The 26728-nt window shown below is 32.6% G+C and overlaps 1 protein-coding gene across 1 annotated transcript; it reads left to right on the top strand.

The window, feature by feature from the left end:
• The first annotated feature begins 24997 nt into the window (after positions 1 to 24997).
• LOC124365468 (uncharacterized protein K02A2.6-like) lies at positions 24998 to 25672 on the top strand. The gene has a single exon (XM_046821451.1). The coding sequence runs from the start codon at positions 24998 to 25000 to the stop codon at positions 25670 to 25672; it is 675 nt and encodes a 224-aa protein (XP_046677407.1).
• The last annotated feature ends 1056 nt before the right edge of the window (positions 25673 to 26728 follow it).

The following is a 26728-nucleotide window of genomic DNA, read 5'->3' as shown; positions in this document are numbered from 1 at the left end:
TAATAGATTTACATCTATATATGTCTTTCAGAGTCATTTACAACGTTTGCTCAAAGTCATCATTACACATCCGGAAAGAAAAGCATGAAATGAAATTTTTTAATTTATTTAATTGAACATTTAAAAAAATGCTAAAAAATTAGTGTAACACATTTTGTGGCAAGAACCATGTTAAAATTACATTGTTGAACATCAGTAAATTTTCAATACTAAAAATGCTCTATTTTCTGATAGAATAATTCCCTTGAGATGCGGTTTGTGGCATTCAATTCAGTAAGCTATTACCTTTAAAATTATGTATCACAAGGTATAGGCTTCCATTAAGAATATTCACGATACCCTCGGCAGGACGTCCCCCGTTGGTGTGACATAACAAAACATTGTTCCAAAAAGTAGATGCCCAATCTCTATCACGATTGTAAGAGGTTTCAAATTTATATTTAAATTATTAAAGGATATATTTGGGTGTTTCCAGACATAATATACACCCTGTAGTATATATATATATGTGTGTGTGTGTGTGTGTGTGTGTGTGTGTGTGTGTGTGTGTGTGTGTGTGTGTGTGTGTGTGTGTGTGTTTGTGTTTGTGTGTATGTAAAATTATTTATTATTCATTATTTCACACACTTATTCAATGTTATTTACTAAACTGAACGTTCTACTGTTTCAACTATGTCAGAGGCTCTTGTAAAGTTATACAGGTCATATGGATTGTCATCTGAACTATAAAAACGTGTTTGCATACATTAAATAAAATTGAAATTAATTATGTCTTTACTTTAATAATGCTTCAATACCGTGAAGGTTAATTACCCATAACATTTTATACCTGTAGTCTCAGTTACAAATGTAATTGTAAATTTTTATTACATGGTAAAGTTGTTTTATTTAAATCACAATGTATCGGGTTATGAACTATTCGATTCATAAAAACATGTGTAAAAACTAATAATAAAATGTAAATTTCCCTTATTGAAAATGTTCTCTTTTAAAAAAGAAAATACGTGGAGAACTGTAGGAGAGTAAAGTTAAATCTTTAATATTCATAGTGGTTTAAAAATAATGTTACTATCCATGGGGTTCCCCAAGTCGAAATAAAAATATTCATACTAAATTAAGGTTTTCCATTTTTTTTATAATTTAAATGCTATTGCCTTCCAATTACAAATGAAATATTTATTTCATGTGTACTTTTTTATTACAGGGCTAATGACTAAATGTATGAAATGGAAAATGGCAAACGTGACTATGTTATCCATCTGATTTCATTATTTGAAACTGTTTACGATTACCAGTAAGAATTAAACTGGAAATTTTCTCTACGTTCAAACATGGAACATTCATTTGACGAGCAAGCCAACATTATTTTCATGTAAGATCGTTCAAATTTTAATCTACGAAAAGCTAAACATCTGCATAGGAGATATTTTTTTCTAGATTTTATATTATATATTTTAATATATCGACATATTTATTGGACTATATGTTTTAGTTATACTTTATTAAATTCCAGTGGACATGTATATATTTAACCAGGTAAGATGGAACAAACAAACTTATTTCGATGTTTTGTTTATTCAAATATGTTTTATCAATAATGAAATGTCTAGTTTATTAGTAAATAAATGTGTTTATGTTTTGCTTTGAAGTAGTTAGAATGGAATATTTCCTTGGTTAACCACATCAGAGCTGAAGTTATTCGTCACAAACGCACCGGCACAAGAGGGTTGTTAGTGAAATGTACCCAAGTTTAGTCTGACGATATTACATACAACAATCCGAGATTACGAGATCACCCGATCGTGCCAACTGTAGACAGCTGATTAGAGAAGTTGGCAGAACTGCCCGGACAGCTGCTCTGTCGTTGCTTGAGAATCTGTGATTGATTACTAACTTATGTGTATTAATTTAAGGAGCTATATATCATTGATACACTTCTTCATGTTTGCATAACTTATTATTTCACCATAAATAGTTTCATTTTTTGTTATATTTTTTACAAATGTTCTGTTCGCCACAACATAAACTTGTAAACATTTTCAAACTAATATTTTTTATACAAACCATTACGCAGCTTATACAAACCTTCACATATTTTATGTGCGCGCCTTATCTGAAAATAAGATATATGTTGTGCAGCACATCCCTGATATCCAACATATGCTCTCCCTTAAATTTTGATCCCATATATTTTCTCCGGTATGTTGGATAATCACAATTATTTAAGATGCCTCATGACTAAAGTCCTTTAAGTACCTGTTTAAACATGTTTCATCTGCCATATAAATTTAAATTAAATTTGATTTCCACATGAGTTATGAATTATTGTTCTTTAGAAATTCTTACGTGTATTCATCGATGGGAAAATTAAAGTTTCAATAGTTTATTTAATGAAATTTGGCACCGTTTTCAGGTACTAAATGTATGCAGGAATAAGATAAACCTGTTATATGAAACTTGATAACATATACCTACGCCACGATCTTTCCCAATAAATTATAATTTAAAATGTCATTTTATATTGTTTACCAATTGAACGTAAAATATTCAGATACAATTATTTAATTACACACTCTGGTCTATTAGATGCTATTTCAGTGGGAATCAAAGAATTGCTATTCTAAATCCACTTACGCTTGCAGGTTATACACAGATTTTGAAAAGTTATAAACAGGGCAGGTTTTCAGTATTTATTCGTTATAGAGATAATATATGAATACCTCTGCACCTTTTTTTCAAAATTAAATGGCAGGTTAATTTTTTCTTGCCCGAACGAGTTCTTTCTGAATATCGTTCATTAATAAGTCATGAAATATTTGTACTGCTCTCTCCTAAGTTCAGACAGGTATTGTCTTGTGTGGTGTAGTCTAGTCGCATCTACTTTGTTATACTGGAGAATATTTATTATAAATCAATAATAATTTTATATCACCAATTCTTTAAGTCTTTTTTCCTAGCAAGTTGATTATTTCGAGCGTTAGATATTGACACTACTTCCTAATGCCTATTACGTCTGAAGCATTCAGCAACTGTATTTTCCTATAATAATATTTGCGTTTTTATGCAATGATAAAAGGATCTTCAAATTACTCTCAACCTGTGGAAAGTATAAATATTGAAGTTATAATAAAAAAAATAGTCGCAGATCGTTAATTGCAACAATTAAATGTAGCTTATTTTATTTGGAAATATATATACAATTTTTCCTGCGGTAAATAATAAATTATTTTTAGTAATTGTTACAATGCAAAGTACTAGCTTAAATCCAGCACCGACACAAACTAACATATTTTATTTTCTCTGGACATTGAACGTTCTCCAGAATTGGCAGTAAATTAAAAACTGAAACCTTATTCTTAAGTTTATAACATTTGGTTTGATAAACTTTTTTTAAGTAATGTAAGACCTCTAAATCGAGTCTGTTCTCTATTAGCAAAATGTTTGAAGTAACCAGAGGAGGACAAGATTGTTGTTGTCCAGGTTTCAAATAATGAAGGAAGCTAATTTTTGGAAGGAAAGCAATTTGCATGTCAACCTCTCGACGTAAGCGTGGGAGGAGTTAAATTCAAGAAGAAAATTACTGCTTACCTTGTGTTTAGTTACGATGATGTAATAATCTGGCTTTACATTTCTTAATACAGTAAAAATTATACTTCTATTTCCCATATTACTTCTCATAAATTAAAAAATTAAACAGCTTTTGAACATTCAATAATAATTTTTTTTACCGATTTGCATCACATTTAAGTCTAAAAATTAAATTTAATTCATTTAATTACATATAATACTTTAAAAGTGTGAATATGAAAGAATGGTCAACGGAGTTGCGGCAGATCTTGACATAATGACACGTTTGGCCGAAGTCAAGTAGTACAAGATTACAATTTTCAACGAGTTGTCACCAATTTACCAAGAAACAGGTAGGTGATTGATTATAACTCAAGTATCTGGGTAACTCTAATTATTATATGTCTGTTTGCATTATATCACGAGAACAAACTTAATTGTTGATTTGAAATTTTGCATGGTGTAATTTCTATATATGCAACATAAAACTTAATGCCAGTGTAATACTTCTCTCCGTGGGACCTTTTTGGGTGTTAGCTAACATTTTCACATAGGTTTTATTGGTAACATGTGTAAAATGTAAATACTCTAGGATAAATACTATCTTTAGCAAACTAATTACAATTACATGCCATTTAAATATGTTACATACTCAAATAGTATATACTAAAGTAGCCTAACAATTCATATCATGTATTCAGAAAAAATCAACTGTTAGCTTTTGTATTATCTACTTATACATAGACTGCAATTATTTGCATGATGATGCATGTCTAAACATGGGATTTGTAGTGGGGGGGATTTATTTATATCACTCAGTGTGCTAACAAAGTGTCATTTTTCTGCATGATTGCATGTCATTCAGCAGGACATCTCGAGAATTAAATCCTATAGGTTTCATATAACCTAAGCTAAGTCTGTTATTTGACATGTGTTTTGGCCTACTTATAGAGGGATTTGGTGATTGAAACATTTTTTTACTTTTCCCTAGCTAATGCTGCTGTTCATAAATGGTTTGAATTTTAATTAAACGTTGTATTATATTTTAAAATTGCTGTCTCTTCTAACTTTCTTTTAATGAGGAAGGATATAAATGGTAATTTAGAGAATAATAAACTGTATTATTTATACAATGACGTTAATAACGCCGCAAACCCAACAGCAAGTACACAGACTTGGGACTCAATTGTAATTGACCTTGTCTGAATAAACTCTCCACGCTTACGTTCAAACTTATTTGTGTTGACGTTCTACTACGAAACTTGCTTTATAACTCAAAGTCTGCTGGACTAATCAGTTAAACTGAGTTGTCACAGTTGTTACCTTCAATAATCAGGTTTATGCCTGATATATAATTTTGTATATTTTAATAATATAAACTGCAGAGAGTTTATTGGTCTTAAATTTATAATTCAGTGGATTTTCTTACAATAAGAAGAAGTAAAAATAATCATCTTTTGCGAAACTAGTGGGTTTGAATAAATAATTACTAGTGAATTGATGACATAAAGGATTTGGTTTATGTGTGGGATATAAAAATGAGAGATGATTATAGGCAAGTATTTAGATTGAAATTATGTTCGGAAATCCATGACGCCTTCTAAATTAACTGCATTGCATTGCAACTAAAAATTGCATAGTAACAACTTTTCTATTCACGCCTCAAAATGTTACAAAAACGTTGTCTAAGGTACATTAATATAAATAGGTTTTGTATGCATGTAGTGTAAAAACAACAAAATTTTGAAATATATTTAAATGCAGACCCATCCATTAGTATTAGAACAGCTTAATGAACAAAATACCCTTCAAATTTATTTAGGCCTAAACACTATTTTTAAGGACCATTAAGAACTTTTTATCCTCTCAGGTGTTTATCTTTTCTGTGAAAGCCCCCATATAATAAGACCCCGTCTATTTATTTTTGTAGTTTGATCGTACAACAATAATTCAAGAAAACAATAACAACTATTTGTAATAATAATTAATACTTGTTAATTATTTTTAACAAAAGAAAGTTTATACCTTTCTTTGTTTAAATAAATTTAATATCCACTAAATATATAAATAAGTGCAATATATAAGTTGAGAGGTACTAACAGTTGTATTTAATAACCGTACGGTTTAAAAAGAGCTGTACTCTCTCTCCCAATATATGTGTTTAAATCTTCATTGGTTAAGTTTCACATTTATGATAAGGTCCTAGAATACTTATATGAATAATCCTGACAGCTTAACGGCTTTGTATTATCTGCCAGTTAAAGGTATTCTACTTCTACATGATAATCGTCGGTTTAAACTACATAGCAATAGCAATAGCAATACAAACAATAATATTCGAACATGTTGTATTATTTTGTTATTTTAATACGGGTAAATATCATTCTTAGGGCTAATTATTTTGTTATATTTAACACTAGTATTGATACATTTTTAACATGTATTGTTATTGTTCTTGTATGTTTTTTGGTTAAATGTATTTGTTTGTATACATTAGTGTTGTTTGAGTCATTACAAACATGTCCATCGCATCATATATGATTTATACATGTACACAGGATATTTTTCTTCGATTGAGTTCTAATTGTTGTTAAATAATATAGAATATTGGCAAATATTACTGTTGAGTAGATTATCTAATACTTACTTGTTTTGTGGCTTTAATTGATTGTAATTTGTAATGCTATATTGGTTGTAGTGAAATGAGAAAAACATTAAAAACGTATTTTTAGTAAATACATTTTGAGCATCTATTTATGTGGGAATCAATAAAGTAATAATAATATCATATATGTAACTTTATATATTCATCTAGAGGATACTTTGGCGGTAGTTCAAAATACTTTAACAGAAGCCTCTGACAGGTAAATTTTTAATTTTTAAATATTAGTAAGACGTAAAATAGCTCAAACTACATAATCTTGCTCACCTATACAATAAGGAAGCTAATTAATTTAAACTTAAATTTTCTCAATCCTTTCATTAAGGAATAATATTTTCATTATATATAATTCTTCGAAATTTACTTTATTTTCACTCATATTACGTTCTCAACATTGTTTCTTGGTATAAATTAAGTATAAACTATAAATTATGCTTAAGGTTTACAAGGTTAATAAGGGGTACCGCCTTAAAGGGTCCACAGCCTCCACATTGGTGCTTCAAATGTGCAGAATAAAATACAAAGTAAAAAATTTGTTTCCCTTCAAAACTAATCTGAAATTTAAGTAGAAAAACAAAATAAAAAACACAATTCGTAAGTTATCTAAAATAATTTAAATCGCAATAAGCAGCAAAGCCACAGATACATTAATTTATTAATATTGATTCTCTTGCTTCAGTCGAGTAACTTGTGATATACAACATTTTTTGTCTTGTTGTTAGGTGCAAGAATGAATAAAGCAGATGGTTTGCCGACACGTGAACATGCCACATATAGTTGTCCATGAGAAAAACATGGATTTTCTAAATTTAGTCCACAAACGCTCAAAGATTGGCCTTGTGATTTATTGATCGTCATGGCAAATGCAAGACGAATCGGAAACTGAGTTCGTTTAAATTCAAAAGGCATATCGGTAGGAATCATCGGAATCCTTGGAATAAGAACTTCCTCACCTTTAAATTTTCCTTTAAGAATCGTCGCGTTAATCATATTTTTAATCAGTTTTTTTACAACCAAACGCGTTCCATTGCATAATTTTGGTTGATTTATATTGCGAAGCATTATGACTACTGCACCAAACTTCAAAAGTAAATTATGGGGTGGTAAGCCGGGCACATCCAGAGTTTAAAAATTCAGTTGGATAGTTAGTGGCCTCATCTTCATTTGTTACGCAATCAATAGATTTGAATGTTTGCAGAGCACCATCAATTTGACTCTGAATTAAAAAGTTAAAGTCATCCACATCCTTGTTCTTAGCTGCCAAGATTGCTCGCTCACTCAACTAATTGTTATTTTTGTGATTAGTATTGATATTTGGGACTACTTTGCTGATTAGTTCATCTTTTGTTGAGATAAAGGTGCAAAAATTGTATGGAAATGAAATCAATCCACTTTCTTGGTCTACAGGAACACAACCATTACCAATAGTCAACAACTGATTAGAAAAATTTTGAGCAGATGGATCGTTTAATAATTCAACTCTCATGTTTGCAGTCAACTGTAGTTTTTTTACATAACGCCACAAATTTCATGATTTTAGGCAAGCGTTTATTTCATCAGCAGCAGTCGATCTAGGAATAACTGGCAGTGTTTGGCGGAAATCACCAGACAGTAAAATTAATGCGCCTCCAAAACATCTTGTGTCATTGCGCAGATCTTTCAATTTTCTATCAAGTGCTTCCAATGCACTTTTATGGGCCATTGTGCATTCGTCCCAGATAATGATTTTTGACGCTACTAAAACTTTTGCCACTGCTGAGTTCTTTGATATGTTGCACGTTGGTTGCTCAATAGTTTGAAGATTCAAAGGCAGTTTCAGCGCTGAATGAGCCGTACGACATCCTTCCAATAATGTGGCTGCTATCCCAGAAGAAGCAACTGCTACTGCAATATCAGATCTTGCACGAACAGTAGCCAAAATCAATGACATTAGGAATGTCTTTCCAGTTCCACCGGGGGCATCTAAGAATAATAACCCACCATTTCCATCACTAATTGCCCTTATTAATGTACTATAAACTTCCTTTTGTTGGGGATTCAACAGGGGTACATTTGTTTGAATTAATTGTTCTAATTCATGATAATAATATTCAAGTTCACGCTCAAACTGCCGATTAAATGCGTCATTCATTCCGCGATTTGGTGCTGGCATTCCCAATTTAACTAACATACTGCCACACATGAGGTAACACATGTCCTCAATCAAGACTAAAGCTTGGTTATAAATATCTTCGTTAGCTTCGAGATTGGGATTTCTCATACTAACACAAATCCTATGTAAAATGTCTTCTGCCATGTTATCCTTGTATTTGTTCCACAGGTCACATGGATTTGATGGAAAACATGTGGAAATAATGATAGCAAATAATGTCCGTACCTGACTTGAATTTTTTAGATATAACCGCTTCAGCAATTGTCATGTCCCAATGATTATCATTCTCTAGTAAATTTAGCTCTTGGCATGCAGCACGAAATGTTGGGCACACTATACCATTCACTGTTCGTAGTGATTTATATGATGTTGGCCCTAGGACATTTACCAACAACAATCGCAAAAAGAAGCATTCATCATTCTTCGGATTAACTGTGTAAATACGACCCAGAGCATCTGTAGAACGTACACCTGGATGACCAGTAACCACATCGCCTTGCTTCCGACGTTTTTTGATGAAGTGTTCCAAGTATAGTATCGTGGCATCTCAGAGTATAGCAAAGTTTGTGCGAACAGATCGCTCTGACAAATCTAAAAAAAACTGGTCAATGTTGTCCCTGGAGGTAAAGCAGCACGTTGGACCACATTTGATTCGGTGAAATACACTCGTTGACCATTCTCAAGATGAACCGACGAATGTAAAACAGTAGGATGGCGTTCATGAATAGGAAATGAGAATATACGCCAAATTGCTTCATTGCAGTTTACATATCGACCAACTTGATAACGCATGATTTCATCGTAGGTGTTGGAGGCTTGGATTCCAAAAACTGTCATATCACTTTCTTTAGAAACATATTTGCAGACATATTTGATTGATTTTACTGAATTGCAATACTCAATTTTGCAATGTGTCCAACTGTTGTCGACCACAAAATCATTACCTTTCACTTTTATTATGATAGTTCGACCATTATCATCGATTGACCGACACCGATATAGAGGATAGCTATCATTGCCTGTAATAGTCTCTGCCGTTAATTTTCGTGGATACCGTTTTGAACAGGCACTGTTGACCATACACGGTGATTGAGGGTTGATAACGCCACATGGACCATGAATCATATTCTTTATTACAACATCATGTAGGTCTGGATCTGTTTCAGGATCAGGGATCTCAGCACATATGATATCATCAACTTGGTCTGGTTGAATTTTTTCTACCAACCAAATCAGAATGTGTGTATGGGGCAAGCCACGTTTTTGCCATTCAATTGAATACATCCAGCATCAAGTATTCCCGAAGACACGTTGCTTTACAATAAAGTTCATCAGAGTCAAGATCTTTTGTCTAAATACACGTGCTGTGATGTCGTGCCGATCACTTGATGTTTGACCAGGAAGTAACATTTCAACTGTTTCTATCCATTTTGGATTACATGTAAAGGTAATGAACAGATCTGGTCTACCGTAATGACGAACATATGTCATCGCATCTTGCGCATATTAATGCATATGACGTGGACTACCTGTGTATGTCGCTGGCAGAATAGTCAATCGACCAATATTTGACGTATCTCCATCAGTGCTAATTGCATCGCGCAAATGGATATACTCTTCTGATCTCAGTTTGGCTTGATTCAACCGAATGAAATTAAGACGCTCTGTTTCGATTTTTACATACATATCAACGCAATACTGCTAAAACAGCCGACGAAAACGCAACAAATAGTTATCTGCATTTTGACGAATCATCAAACGGTATGCATAAAAATTCATTGCAGAAAGCTTCTTGTTCGTCTCTTCACCTGAAAAAGAGGGCAAATTAGTGATCATATCCATATTCTATATGCAATTTACAGTATCTTTGAGAAAATTTAATTAAGTTAAGGTTAAAATATATTTATTAAATTATTCATTATTGAATCATTAATTATTATTTGCTCAATATTTTCCAAAGAAATAGCCTCTAATCCCTTAGTTGACATCCAAGAATTTTTTTTTCTTTTTTTTTCAATTTAACTAAAACTTCACAAAGCTACATTTATACAAAAAATATTATTTACCATTTAATGGATTTATCATCTTGATATTGAAATGATATCCATCATCTCCTTGCCAAAACATCAGTGGATATTGCAGTGCATCATACGATCGGTGTGTTTCATATATTTTTTGCAGATGCCCTGTATCGCGACGTGTAAGACCAATATCGCGTGTTTCCATGTTTTCACCTACAACCAGGATGGCAACTTCATCTATCGTTGGAGCATTGAATCTGTGTTCGTGTATTCCAGCTGGTCATTTGTCTGCTCTTATCACAACTTTGTAATAATCACTTGGCATGCGCTCCAATGCAGTCTTAAAGAGCCTGATCAAAGCATGATGTTCATCAAGAAAACACTGAAGATCTGAAAGAATTGCTCTTTTCGTTGCTGTGTTGATCTCATGTCGGCGATGAAGTTGCTCCTCCATATTACCCATAAAGTATATTTGTAGGAATTTATACTGTCCATCCACAACTGGTAGCAATGATCCAATTCGATGGTGAATTTGACCTTGAATCTGTAAAGATAGCAAAGTTTATGTAATTGAGACAATAATTTTATTAAGGCACCTAACAATAATAAAAACATAAAACCATTTTCAAGAATACATGAAATAAAGTAAATATTTATTTTATCATTAATTACCTTGAATGTCGGATTAAATCCATGTTCTTGAATTATGTTTGCCCCAAATGATGTCATTTGAAAACAACTATTGTATTTTTGAATATTAGCAAGAAAATGTCGTGATTCTTGCGTTTCTCCAGAAAGCAATGATTGCAATGGATCAAGATGGGGAGTCAGTATTGGCAATTTTACTTTGTCATTAAGACAACACAATCCAAGCGACTCTCCAACAAACTTCAATGCACTACAATGCCCACAAACAACCTCCATTAGACCAATAAGTACAGACACATGCGAACTGTAATCATAAGTGCAATCATAAATAAATGATGCTCTATTCAAATCAACAGCTGATGTATTCCTTCTTGCGTGTCGAACTTGATCTAGTTGTTGATCAGTACGATTAGCTCGCCGATTTCGCATAGCCAAGCGAGCTGTTTCACGGGATTCCTCTCTTTACTCTTGAGATTGAGAAGCACGAAGTCGGGCCATACCAACACGACGCTCTTGTCGTCCGATTTCACGTTCTTCTTCAGTAGAATTGTTCACAACGTTACGAAGCCTTCTTGCATTACGGCTTTGTTGAGACAGATTTGATCTTCTGGGTCGCGGCATCTTTATAATAATCCTCTCAATGTTCACAAACACTCGCAAATCGTTTAACTTTGTGCGAAACAAAGTTATCCGAACCGAAAGCAATCGAAGTAATAAGTTGTTTGTCTTTTTTAAGAGATAACCGATTATTGCAAAGGTAAAAAAAATCAATTCATGATTAACTGATTATTAACCCTCCAACTGTTCATCAAAATTTTGATGAACAAGGTCCAGTCTCGAATGTTGTTCGTCAAGATTTTGACGAACAAACGTTCCTTTGCAAAATCACTCATTACAGTATATTACGGCAACGTATCGATTCGATTCATGCACCATTGGATTCGGGAAACAAAAGCCTAAGGAATACTATAGTTTTATTCCTCTTTGTATTGTATTTGCAACGTACCAACTTCGTAGTTTGGAACGTAAAAGAAGATGATGCAATTCATTGTGACCGCCATGTTGTCGATGCCGTCTGATTTGTTTATGTGACGAGTCGTGTTTATTAGTAAGTTTTATTTGTGTTTTAGTGTTGTGTTTAGTGTGTGGTGAGTTGTTAGATATTGCAGTAGTGCAAATAAATATATTTTAGAATAAATAAATTTCTTTTTACTGAAATATGTTTGATGAATTATCGAATCTGTGTAGGCTATGGCAAAATGACTTGGCTAAAATTCATTTCACGTAGTTTGTTATTGTTTTTCACTCACTAAACGTTATTTTAGGCACTCTTTTAGTTCTTAAATAACAATTTTCACAACCAAATATATATTTACCGTAATTTCTTTGGTTATGTATGATAACTGTTTGGACCATTCCAGGGTCATTTTTAGTCGCGTAGGCTATATACTGTTATTTTAGTAATACATGTAGTTGTAGAATCAAAATATATGTAATATATTTAGACACAGTTCATGGTTTTATAAAACTACATAAAATTTCCCATCATATGTAAACCATAGATTTATAAATTTGGATATAATACAAGCTTTGAAACACATTTTGCTGTTTGAAAATTTTTCGCAAAAGTTTTGAGTAATGGCAAAATGAAACTTTTTCGACTCTTAAAAAAAAAGTTATGGAATTTATTTTACTACTGCTGTATAGTTTACTTCATTCTGAGTAATAAAATATGCAATATAACATGTATTGAAGTGAAACTGTATTAGTAAAACTTTGATTAGCAAACTCTTACATATACACCCTATTTTCACAATTTATGCGCATCGCTGCTTTTTGTTATATAGTGTTATTATAGTTTCATAAATTTGTATAATGCTTATGTGTTTCTGAAACTAGAATAAATTTGACACAAAATGGTAATCTCACTTTTATATTTTTCTTACTATAACTTGGTTTGCTAGGTATGGTCCCCCCCAAATTAAAAAAAAGAAAATGTAAATTTTGAATTTCATGAAAAAAAATTTAGTAAATATTTTTTTAAGGCCAAATTTAAATACTAATATTATTATGTGTTTAATTCTAAACATAAAAATATATACTTATATATATATATATACAGGGTGTATATTATGTCTGGAAACACCCAAATATATCCTTTAATAATTTAAATATAAATTTGAAACCTCTTACAATCGTGATAGAGATTGGGCATCTACTTTTTGGAACAATGTTTTGTTATGTCACACCAACGGGGGACGTCCTGCCGAGGGTATCGTGAATATTCTTAATGGAAGCCTATACCTTGTGATACATAATTTTAAAGGTAATAGCTTACTGAATTGAATGCCACAAACCGCATCTCAAGGGAATTATTCTTTCAGAAAATAGACCATTTTTAGTATTGAAAATTTACTGATGTTCAACAATGTAATTTTAACATGGTTCTTGCCACAAAATGTGTTACACTAATTTTTTAGCATTTTTTTAAATGTTCAATTAAATAAAACAAAAATTTCATTTTAAGCTGGTTCTATTAGCACAAATTTGCCAGTTTTTTATTACAGTACAATTATGGAAATACTTATGTTATTGATTTCTTATTACAAATAAAAAATAATGTATGCTGTTAGAAAAGTCTTACAACAAACGTTTTACCTGCATTTGGTGTCAAAGCAATTGTTCGAACTGTGTTCCTTCTACGGTTTGACAATGAGCCAATCTTGTGTAAAATGATTCGACAGAGTTGCCTAACATTTCTTCAGTTATCAAAGCAATCTCCTCTATAATCCTGTTTCTTAGGTCTTCCAAATTATGAGGCTTTCTTCTATAAACATTGGATTTTAAATGACCCCATAGGAAATAATCGATTGGTGACAAATCCGGAGATCTTGGAGGCCATTCGATTTCTCCTCTTCGGCCAATCCATTTATGAGGAAACCTTAAATCCAAATACTCTCTTACCTGTCTCCCATAATGGGGTGGAGCACCATCCTGCTGAAACCATACATTATCAAAGTATTCTCCTGATGCAATTTGAATAGCTGGGATTATTTCATTTTGGAGCATATTGTAGTAAAGTTCGGCATTTAAATTTCCATTGATGAAAAAGGGTCCAACAATTTTGTTACCTAAAATTCCACACCATACGTTCAGTTTTTGTGGTTGCTGTGAATGGGACTCAGTAATCCAATGTGGGTTTTCACTAGCCCAGTAACGGCAATTGTGCCTGTTAACATTGCCATTTAGGAAAAAAGTTGCCTCATCAGAAAATAGTATGTTGGTCAGAAAATCTCTATTGTCATCACATTTGCGCATCACAAGTTCACAAAACTCAACTCTTCTGTCGTAATCATCCTCACTTAACTGTTGGACTAAATGAACTTTAAATGGTTTGTATTTATTAATTTTCAAAATCTTACTCACAGACATAGGGTGCATATCATGTTGCTGTGCAGCTTTTCTGAGCGATGTATGTGGGTCTTCAATAAATGTTTGCAAAACATCTAGTGCATGTTCTTCATCTGTTGCAGATTGTATCCTACCCGACTTTGGCCGATTACGTACACTCCCTGTCATTTCAAAACGCTCAATAGTTTTTGATATTGTTGAAACACTTATGGGATTCCTTTCTGGGAAAGTGTCATTAAACAAATTACAAACTTCCCGATAAGATCTTTGACGATCGACAGGAATGATATGACCTTTGTCCATTTGTAATTCCCAAGCTTAGACCTGTCTAGTGAAAGCTCCATGCTCAACAAACTGAAACCTGTAGACCAGATGATTAATAACACAATAATGTTTCTCATAGGCTAGTGACCTTTGTCTCTTTAAACCTTCCTGCTGACTGGAAAACACCAAGTACAGATTCATAAGTAATCAGAGAAAGTGACTCATAAGTTTTATTCATTGTAATAAAAACTGGTAAATTTGTACTAATGAAACCAGCTGAAAAATAAATTGTTTATTTTATTTTAATTGAACATTAAAAAAATGCTAAAAAATTAGTGTAACACATTTTGTGGCAAGAACCATGTTAAAATTACATTGTTGAACATCAGTAAATTTTCAATACTAAAAATGCTCTATTTTCTGATAGAATAATTCCTTTGAGATGCGGTTTGTGGCATTCAATTCAGTAATCTATTACCTTTAAAATTATGTATCATAAGGTATAGGCTTCCATTAAGAATATTCATGATACCCTCGGCAGGACGTCCCCCGTTGGTGTGACATAACAAAACATTGTTCCAAAAAGTAGATGCCCAATCTCTATCACGATTGTAAGAGGTTTCAAATTTGTATTTAAATTATTAAAGGATATATTTGGGTGTTTCCAGACATAATATACACCCTGTATATATATATATATATATATAAGTATATATATATATATATTACTTTTAATTTATATTTTGAATACATTTTTTTTAAAAACCCTTGCACGAGGCTCGAAAACATGCCGCCACTACAGGAAAAAATGACCGCCAGTTGGAGGGTGTAATATTTGTAATATACTTTATGAATCTTAATGAACAAAACTATAATTAATAGTAAGTTTTACGTAAAAAACATTGAATATTCAATTCAACTTATCTAAAAATTAAAATTAAATATGTGGGAAATCACAAAATAGATCATCTCACTATATATAAAACATAGAAATGTCTCAACACGAATACTTTATACAGTAAAAATATCAAGAATACTCAAAAAGTCTCGTGGAACAAAACAGTCGCGTTACACATTTACCAACATTTTACAGAAAACTTTTTACTTCGACATTTAACATTTCCATACTCCAAAAGCACCAAAGATATTTAGTTTTGCTTTACGATTTAAAATATTTTAAATAAGATTATTTAATATAATCAGACGGCGACTTACAATTGGAGTTGGGGTCGAACGAGCCGTGCGCTTTTTTAGATTTACTGATATTTCTTCCTCGGTGGCCTATCTTACTCTAAGACAATCAGTTTAGACCACGTGCTAAGAGAATGGCTGGGGGTAAGGAAGGTTAGGGGAGATGTCCGGGACCCACTGATGAACATGATTTAACTAAGAAACTAGCAACTATTGTCCGCCAGAATCGGCCGCAGTTCCGACCTGGCCAAAGGCCTGTTAGCAGACACAAAACAGAAGTCGTCGCCTTATTATAACAAACCGGCCTATCCAAGGCCCAATTATCGGTACAAATTGTACTGTACGGTCCAACATATCTGGTCGATTTAGAATTTATTTGGCAGATTGTATAGGGAATCCCTTTCCGCAACATCTGTAACCTTACGCGTCAGACCGTATTATATGCTGAACAATTTATAAGTAATTATAAAATTCTGTTCTGAATTGTATATTTATACATTTTAATGTTTTAACTTACCACAGTTATATAAGAAACATTTGTGTGTTCATTTTTAGGAATAAGGTAGGACTACGCCAGACTCCGTGTTGCATAATAGGTGTCGCATATTTCAAGGCTAAGAGCATTTTGTCGTGACGGCTCATAATATTGTACGAAAAGTTTCCTCACCTTAACTGCCACCAAAAAGTACTTAATATATTTTCTGGTTGGATGCTATTTCCATGGATTCCCCACTGATTAGTGACCCTATCATACCCTTCAAGAAATTCTTGCTCGATGGGGAGCACCTACGGAGAGACGTCAAGTATTAAACTCAGTCTTGCCTGTGTAGAATTGTAAAAATGTACTTCCTCTCATCGTAGAGACATTCTACAATGAGATAGGCTTCGTCCAGTCTTACTTCTTTGGACGAATATTTAATATAAGTTTAAACAAAATTTCAAGCTTAATTCATTCTCGATGTGTGGCGTGAAGACAGTAGAGTGTACTTTTGCAAAACCTTGAGTGTAATCATCCTTAACGCTAAATTAACAAGCGTTGCATTTTCTGTCCTTTAATATTTAAACCTCTGTATTAAATCATACCCTATTTTCACAATTTATGCGTATCGCTGCTTTTTGTTATATAGTATTATTATAGTTTCATAAATTTGTATAATGCTTATGTGTTTCTGAAACTAGAATAAATTTGACACAAAATGGCAATCTCACTTTTATAGTTTTCTTACTATAACTTGGTTTGCTAGGTATGGTCCCCCCCAAATAAAAAAAAAATGTAAATTTTGAATTTCATGGAAAAAGATTTTTAGTAAACATTTTTTTAAGGCTAAATTTAAATACTAATATTATTATATGTTTAATTCTTAACACAAAAATATATACTTCTATACATATTACTTTTAATTTATATTTTTAATAAATTTTTTTTAACCCTTGCACGAGGCTCGAAAACATGCCGACACTACAGGAAAAAATGACCGCCACTTGGAGGGTTAAGTAAAACTGAAAGGACAATCTATATGTCAATAGCCATGATTTCATTTTGTTTGACTGAGTAACCCAGAAAAATGACACAGGCAGCTGTCAAAGTGTCAATCAAATTTACAGTTGTTTGTTTACATTTTGGAATTCAGGCAATTGTTTTTTTTTTTCAAGATACAGTTTTTTTACTCTATGCTTTCAAACTATAGGTGTAAAGAAATTTTAAAATAGTAATTAAATGTTATAAACATATATTTCTTTTCTCGCATTATGTATATGTTTACAAAGAACAGCTGATTAAATTTGAACAGGCTCTTTCACTTAATAACATATGTTTGCTGCAATGCATTTCTTACGGGTATTTTTGTAAATTTTAGAGACCAGTAGGGCGGAATCCTGAGTCGGGAACGGGATAAAAAGTATCCTATGTCCTTCTCCCAGTTCTTAGCTACCTCCCTACCAATTTTCAGCCAAATCGGTTCAGCCGTTCTTTAGTTATAAATAGTGTAACTAACACGACTTTCTTTTATATATATAGACATAATAATATACGTGTAATAACTCAAACTGTTGTACTAGAAGTTGTGTCAAAAATTAAATTATGAAACCGTAAATTTAAATTATACCTACCTGATACATACATTTAAATTAATACGGTAATTACAAATGACCGAAATAACTTTAAAAACTCTTCTAATGAATTATTACGAAAATTACATACTCTAATCTAGAGTTTTATTTACTACAATACAAAAAGAAACATTTAAGGGATATTCTTCTTTTTTTTGCTTAGTTTTTTTAGTAATTCATACAGCCTGGTTTTAGTACTCTTTTACAATTTTTTAGAAATGTTTTAAAATTCATATATGAATTATTTTGTTATAAATGTTGCATATACATATGAAAAAATACACTTACGGTGATTCCCCGAAACTCAAAATACAACAGTAACATAATGTTGCGTGAATATCAATAATGAATATAATATAATCTCCAAAACGGTATATTCGTAGACGATATCATTAGATTTGTCACTCAATGATAACATAGTTAAACACACAAGTAAATATCACCACTGTAAGAAAAATTAAATAATTTACAACTGACAATCTTCTCATATAATGAATGGGCTTGACTGTGAGTTTATTTGATGGTCATTAAAGTATAATAAGACGAGCGCAGGACTCTGCTCAGTGGTCGATATGGTATAGTCTAAGTGTTTTTGTGTGGCGAACGTAAATGATTAGTATAAGCTTTGCTTCAGAGATGTTTGTACTGAAAACAAGACACGCCCTGTTGTTACAATGTCAGGGAAGCAAGATTATAATTACGTCAGAATGCCGTGAAAATTTTATAAGTAGCAGAGGCAAGTAAAAGAGTATTTAAAATTGTCATTGTAATGATTTTCGAGCGCAAGAGCCAGTGTGCACTGTATGGACACATAACGTAAGTGTTCGAGAAAGCAATAGACAAATTAGTAGTCAGTAATTATACTTTTAGTGCAGATTAAAATGGGTATTTATCAAAATTAAACAAATTTAATTGTTTATGTATCGAGTTTTTTTAGCTATAAGTAACAACTATACATCCATCTAATACTATAGTTATACCAGTGTCACACAAATAGATAAAGTTATGTATTTCTGTAAAGCCCATGAAATAATCGGACTCCATCACTTTAAATCGGATGACGCAAATACAAAGCCTTCGTAATACATCGATTGCATACTCGTTCTTTTTGATGCCGTTTCTACTTTCATCTCTTCCACAACTAGCAAGTCTGTGGCTTTTTTACATGCAGGAGTTGATCTAATAATGGAAAATAAATTGTATGTTAATTAAAGCAACGTTTTACCTTTAATTATTTTCATAAAATTTCTAGGAAATTATGACAAATGAAGAGGTTTATCGATTGATATAGTTTACTTTTTCGATACCCTCATATCTCGACTGCAACAAAACATTCGATTTGTTTTTTTTTAATGTCTCTTAATTAATATATAAAATTTTGTAAAGATGTTCTTTCAATTTTTGGACTATAGCATTTCGGCTGAGAAAAAAACCAAATGTAGTTACGAAATTACATAAACACCTTCCTCAAGCAAATAGGTTTCTAACGAGTTGACTCCTTTCAATTGACGATTGATGTTTATTGGTCCCGCCTTGTGCAAGCGTACATTTAAGGGGGTCGTACTTAGTTGTGCGATGACTGATAGCATATAATGAAATACCAATAGCATTATGATAAAAATTTTGAAATACTCGAAATCTGTTGTTGTAATTGTTGTATAAAATGTACTAGTTAGTTGTTTGACCTAAAACATTTTTTAATAGTTAGTACTTTGTAAATATTTTATCAAATCACACAAATATTTTGTTAAGTTCTCTTTTTTCTTATTACAACCTATGTACAAAATAGCTGTGCTAGTTCTTGAGAACGTGTTTTTATTATACAATTAAAATCAGTATAACAATTCAGCATCTTAAGACATAAAACTGTTATTTATAAAACAAAAATAAAATCTAAATTGAACTTGTCTTAAAATGTACGAGTATTGTAGAATATGTAAAATAAAATATACTTAGGACGTGTGATACCTATTTTATACGTATTGTTTTGCAAACGATATTGGACGTTATCCTGTGCTCTCTACTCTAATGTTGATCTCTTCAAGCATGATATTGTTTGTAGACAGTAGTCTGAATCAGCACTTCACGTTTTGCTACTTAATAATATGAATAATTTAAGACTTCTAAGTCCTGTATTGTGGTCTCATATAACGACATTTTCACCAAAATTGTGTGTACCAAGGACAGATTGTTGAGCTCAGGTGACGACTGTCGATCACGATTTCTAATTTCGTGTAGTTGATTGCATTAGTAATGATGGTGTAAGAAAACCAACGATTAAAGATTAAATGTTTGGTGATCAATACGATAGAAATAACAGAATATTTTAATCCATTCGATTAATTTCTTAAACACTGTTTCGTAATTTTCATTCTGTACATTTATATTTAAAAAAGTATTGTGATATATTTAGTTAAATATGAATAAGTTAGAAATAATATTTTGACCACTAAAATCATAAATAATTTTAAGTCTTAAATGTAATTGTGTCGGTCATGAGGAAGTACGTGAACAGGTAGCAGGGTAATTGATAAAATAGGATGTATTTCATCAATGTTATGATCTCTATACAAATTAATCTCGGAATAACATAAGGTATACAGCCGTTTTGTGCACAAATGGTCAAAATTAATACATTACTTTATTAGTTTTACATTTATATAGCTCCATTATGCTGTATAATGTTAATTCTCAATTAATTATAGACTACGTTAGCAATATTACAGTAAATTCTAAGTGTTCTGGAGGTAATAAAAAATTACTAAAAGTTCAAACAAGGAGCATGTTACCAGACAATGAAAATACGAGATTCGGATACAAGTCACGAAAGTCATTAGTGTCACGTATGTCCTGGAAGGTTTTGGTTACGTTATATTTACTTCATTGTGCTGACAGTATCTTCTAAGATTGGATCTGGATGTTGAATTTTACTCCTTATTATTGATTTCATTAATCTTTTAGACTCAGTTAGTCTCTTTTAGTGTTTAATGAATTTAGTCCATCTTACTTTCACCGTGCGTAATAGTATTATGATATAAATAACACATCACATAAATTACACACATTATTGTGTATCATATATGATGTGTGTGATATATGATATATATTAAGATATTAACAGATTAATCAGGTATGTCCGTGTGGGCAATCAAAGAAAAAGATGTGAGGTAGGCAGTTGAATTACAGTTGTATTGAAAATCATTAGATAACTACTTGCGGTTTTTTATGACTATCCTGTTTTGTTCTTCTTTTTAGTTTTCATCCCACCGTTACTGAAAGAATTGAAATCGTTCCTACATCTTTGGACAGTCACATACGGGCTAAAGCGTTTCATCCTTATAACTGTATTTCCTATTTAACATATGTGTTGCTCTATTCCCTTCGATGTAACTATACTTTAAATGCATATGTCAAGAATCTAAAATATTTTATTTTCTACCTAGAGGCATATATCGTGGTTCGGCTTTGAGACATTTTCCCAATCCTTTACGCTGAAAATAAGATTGTGAAAAATCTTTTTCCTCCTCAATTTTTTTGTACTTTCAGGAGACACAAGGGGCGACTTACAATATCGTACTTTTGTGCAGAAAATAAATGTAGCTCCTGCAGAAAGAGATCCTATTTTATTTACAGGCATATTGGTTTGGTCTCGTGTTTCCATCCATGCACCCAATGCAGGATTATATAATCTAAATGGACTACTTAACTATTAACTGAGAATGCCACTAAAACTAATGCTTTCTGTCAGTTGTATGCACATTAACTATACTTCATATGCTGTTGTCTTGGTTCTACTCACTGTTGCAGTTTAAAACATATTCTACATCAATTTGACTTCTAAGACAACTAGGTTATGAAGGAGCTCTGTTTGGTAAAGCAACAATTATCCAGTTTAGTCTATATGAAAAGGTATCTTTTGGAAGTCTTCGTTGCCGATTCTTTATGGATCTCTTTCGACAGACCTTGACCTCCAGATCACAGTATTCAATTTGTACCGTTGTCGGATTTCAGAGGCTGCACTAACCAGAAGGTTACAAGGAGCTTAACTGAATATTTGCATATTTTTCATCGTTTAGGGGATTTAATGTAGTTAGGATTGCATTAGTGTGACATAGTCAGCTGACTATTATTTGTTTTTGTTGTTGTTTACATTCCAATATTTATTCATTCATTATACAGTCTTCAATAAAGATGTTTTAACTGTTGCATTTTACTTAATTATTTTAGTTGGTGTCAGAAGATGTTGAAAGTAAAGCCACCCAAGCCTTTTTCTATATTAGAAGATGGAGATTCCAAAAACTAGGAAATCTAGAAACAAAGCTTTGAGTTCTTTGCCAAGGCAACCGGGTTGAAGGAAAAAGAAGGTGAGGTTAAAGTAGCTACATTCATGACCATATTAGGGTATGAAGCAATACCAGTATTTAACAGTTTCTCACTATCTGGAAAAGCAGTCAGATTTAGGAACAGTAATAAAACATTTTGATGATTATTTTTCTCCTCAGAAGAATATTATTTACATTAGCTACATGTTTAATATTGCGGTCCAAAATGAAACTGAGAGCGTAAGTGAATTCATCTCACGACTGAGAAACTTAGCTCAGGACTGTAGGTATGGGGTTCTAAAGGACGAACTTATTAGAGATAGGCTGGTAGTTGGACTAAGCGACACCTGCCTAAAAGAAAAACTGTTGCTAGAACCAAAACTTACTCTAAGCAGGGCATCAGAAATGGCACGACTAGTCGAGCAAACTAAGAAACAATTGGGAGCCTTACAAAATACAACACCAAGTACAGATCAGGTAGCCAGTCAACAGCTTGAACCACTGCATAACCAGCCTGCGATTTGTCAAGTTGTCAATAACAGTTTTAAAAGTTTAAACAAGAATAGTAATTTAGGTAGAAATCTTATATTCCAATGTAGAAACTGCGGAAACCAGCATGGTCCACGTCAGTGTCCCGCATTTGGCAAGGAGTGTTTGAAATGTTCTAAGCTCAACCACTTTGCTAGGTATTGCAGGTCTGAATCAAAAACTTCAATGCCAGGAGTTTCTATGGTCGAACAATCTAACAATGCAAGTAAGAAGGATACCACAGAGGAACAATATTTAGGTGTAATGGAAATTGCTCGTAGTGAGGCGAACGACCGATGGGTAGTTACAGTAAACACAAGCAACATAAGCTTCAATGCAAACATTGATTCAGGTGCAGCTTGTAACGTACTGCCAAGAAAAATTGCAGAGCGCCTCAACGTACCTATGCCTTCATCAGCAACTAAACGCCTTGTTTCTTATAGCAAACATTTCATTGAAGTCTTAGGTGAGGTTGAAGTAAACTGTTTTATTGGTAAAAGTCGAGAAGAAACCAAGATCAAGTTTTTAGTTGCAAATAGTGATAATGTATCTCCAATATTAGGAGCTGCATCTAGTGAACAGATTGGACTGATAAAAAGGGTAGAAAGTACAAATAGTATGAAAGAAATGAGTGAAATAAAGGATTTTATTTATGATATAGATTTGGTTGAAAATCCAGTTTTCAGAATACATGCTGCCAGAAGAATACCATTTGCAATTAGTTACGAGGTGAAGAGTGAGTTAGACAAAATGGTTGAGTTTGGGGTAATCAAGTCGGTTCAAAAAACAACCCCAGTTGTGTCACCTTTAGTTGTGGTTAAACAAAATGGAAAACTAAGAATTTGTTTGGACCCAACTGATGTCAATAAAAACCTACTCAGAAGACATTACCCTCTGAAGACATTGGATGAAATCCTCGTAAAATTAAATGGTGCAAAATATTTTACTAAACTAGATGTCGAGAAAGGTTTCTGGCAAATAAGAGTCAGTGAAAGATCTCAAGATTATTTGACATTTGCTACACCTTGGGGAAGATGTTCCTTTATACGATTGCCTTTTGGACTCGCGTCCGCTCCAGAAATTTTCCAAAAGTTAATTTGCGACATTCTAAAGGATGTTCCAAACACCGAATGTGCTATGGATGACGTAATAATTTATGCAAAAACTGTTGATGAACTTAGAAACGTAACTGAAATCTTTAAGAAGCGGTTCTCAGAAGCAGGACTGAAACTAAATGACAAGAAATGCGAATACGAGATGACTAAAATAAAATTTTTAGGTCATATAATTAGTGGAAATGGAATTCAAATTGACGAAGAGAAAATACAAGCCATCGAACAATTGCAGGCCCCTACCAACCTAAAAGAGCTTAGACGACTAATGGGCATGTTAAATTACTTGTCAAGGTTTATTCCAAATTACTCTGATCTAGTTCTTCCTCTGAGATCACTTTTGAAGAAAGATCATTACTTCAGTTAGACTGTAGATCAGGAAAAGGCATTTGAAAATGTAAAAAAGCTATTACTACAGCACCTACACTAGGATTTTATGATGTAAAGAAGCCTGTGAGACTGTCAGTTGATTCAAGCCAACATTCAATTGGGGCTGTTCTATTTACAGGACCGTCCAGTTGCCTATGCTACAAGAGCATTATCACCAACAGAACAAGTAATGCCACAAATGGTTTTGGTTGCACAAAATTTCACTGTTTTATTTACGGTAGACAATTGACTATAGAGACTGATCATCAGACTCTACAAACAATATTTAGAAAAACATTGAATGAAGCACCTGTTCGTCTTCAAAGGATAATAGGATTCTAGAGATAATTCCGTACGATCCGAAAATATTGTACATAAAAGGAACAAATATGCACATTGCAGATGTTTTAGGTAGGGACTGTTATAAAACGGCTGAAAATACTACTATGCAGGAAAAAGACCTTGAAGTGATATCAATCTTCTCAATACATCCATACAATCAGCTTTTAAGAGTCAAAGAGGAAACATTGAAAAGTTCCACCTTACAAGAACTAATACAAGTAATACAAAATGGTTGGCCTAAATCAAAAACTGAGTTGCCTAAGAGCTTGCACTTATTTTGGAATTTCAGAGATGAAATGATGGTTGAAGATGGAGTTGTGTTCAAAGGAACCAAAGTTGTAATTCCAAATGGTATGAAAACGGATATTATCAAAGCTATTCATACTGGACATCAAGGAATTCAATCTTGTTATCAAAGGGCAAGAGAATCCTTGTACTGGCCCAACATGTTTGAAGATTTGATTGACTTCATACGATCATGCACAGTATGCCAAAGTCAGAGCAGGGCAGAAATAAAAGAACCCATCAAAAGTAAACAAATTCCAATCAGGCCATGGGAGGTTACAGCAGCTAATTATTTCAAGTTCAAAGGCAAAAGTTACCTTGTTCTTGGTGACAGCTACTCTGGTTACTTCGAACTCGCTGAAGTGTCGTCAAGTAGTTATGCAACTATCAAACAGTTGAAGTCATGGTTTGCTGTTCATGGTGTACCAGCTGTACTGGAATCAGATAACATGCCTTTCAATTCAGCAGAGTTTAAAACATTTTCAAAACGATGGGGATTTGAACAGTCCATATCCTCTCCAAACTTCCCAAGAGCAAACGGATTGGCAGAGAGGTTTGTTCAGACAGCGAAAAACTTGGTCAGGCGATGTTATCAAGACGGAACAGATTTATTTGAAGCTCTGTTGAATCATAGAAAACACTCCACGATCACCAGATCTAGGTTCTCCAGCACAAAGGCTAATGTCTAGAAGGACACAGACATTGGTTCCAATTGATGATGCGCTTCTATTGCCATTAATAATTGATCCAAAGAAAGTGCATCAACAACTCTCTGAAGCGAGAGAAAAACAAAACATTTATGGAGATAGAGGTGCAGTTCCAAAGCCAGAGTTTAAACCTGGAGAGAACGTAAAGCTAAGAAAGGGTCATCGAAGTTGGGTGTTAGACGGAGTAATTAAAGACAAAGTAAACCCCAGGTCTTACATAGTAGAAAGCAAAGGAAAACTTTATCGACGCAACTCATAGCATATTGCCAAGAGATATGGTAAACCCAATTACCTGAAGGATTACACTTACACTTCCTGAGGAAGGGAGATGTGACATAGTCAACTGACTATTATTTGTTTTTGTTGTTGTTTACATTCCAATATTTATTCATTCATTATACAGTCTTCAATAAAGATGTTTTAACTGTTGCATTTAACTTAATTATCTTAGTATTAGTGTATCTTTTTATAATATTAATCATCCTTAACTGAGTAATCCACCTTTAATATTTTATCTCTTAATACATACTTAGTTCATGGGATATCATATCTTGATTGAAATCTGGTGGAAATAAATCCTTCACTGTCATTATTTATAACTTTATATATCATTACTTTCATACTCATGAATAATTCTAATTAGCATAAGAATGTATTGTCTTAAATTTAAATTTACTTTAAGCTAAGATCTAAAATGTTATCACATACAAGGAAAGACTCACCCAATTCCATAAATAAACAATACCCTTCAAAGCTTATATTTAGTAGTTCGCTTTCTTTTGAGTGGCAACTCCGATACTGGAATCTAATCTAATCTCTACAGCCTACATCTTACCGCCTTTTCATTTGTGATATATAATAGAATTAAATATATCACTATTTTCTAAATACTGTATATAATACAAATAATATGTTTTTTTATAAAGTTGATGATGAAATTTTTGTGAAGCAAACAGGATTTCTTTCAGTCATTCACCACCGTTAAGGTTTATTAAACATCAAACAGATAACTAACCTAACATACAACTACAATCTCGG

The sequence above is a fragment of the Homalodisca vitripennis genome, chromosome 6 (genome assembly GCF_021130785.1).
Source record: "Homalodisca vitripennis isolate AUS2020 chromosome 6, UT_GWSS_2.1, whole genome shotgun sequence".
In the NCBI taxonomy this organism is placed as follows: Eukaryota; Metazoa; Arthropoda; class Insecta; order Hemiptera; family Cicadellidae; genus Homalodisca; species Homalodisca vitripennis.
The sequence above is the reverse complement of the archived record's forward strand: the minus strand, read 5'-3'. Positions and strand labels throughout refer to the sequence as shown.

Excerpts from the sequence above, each read along its gene's own strand:
- LOC124365468 (XM_046821451.1), top strand. The coding sequence starts at position 24,998 with ATGGTTGAAGATGGAGTTGTGTTCAAAGGAACCAAAGTTGTAATTCCA.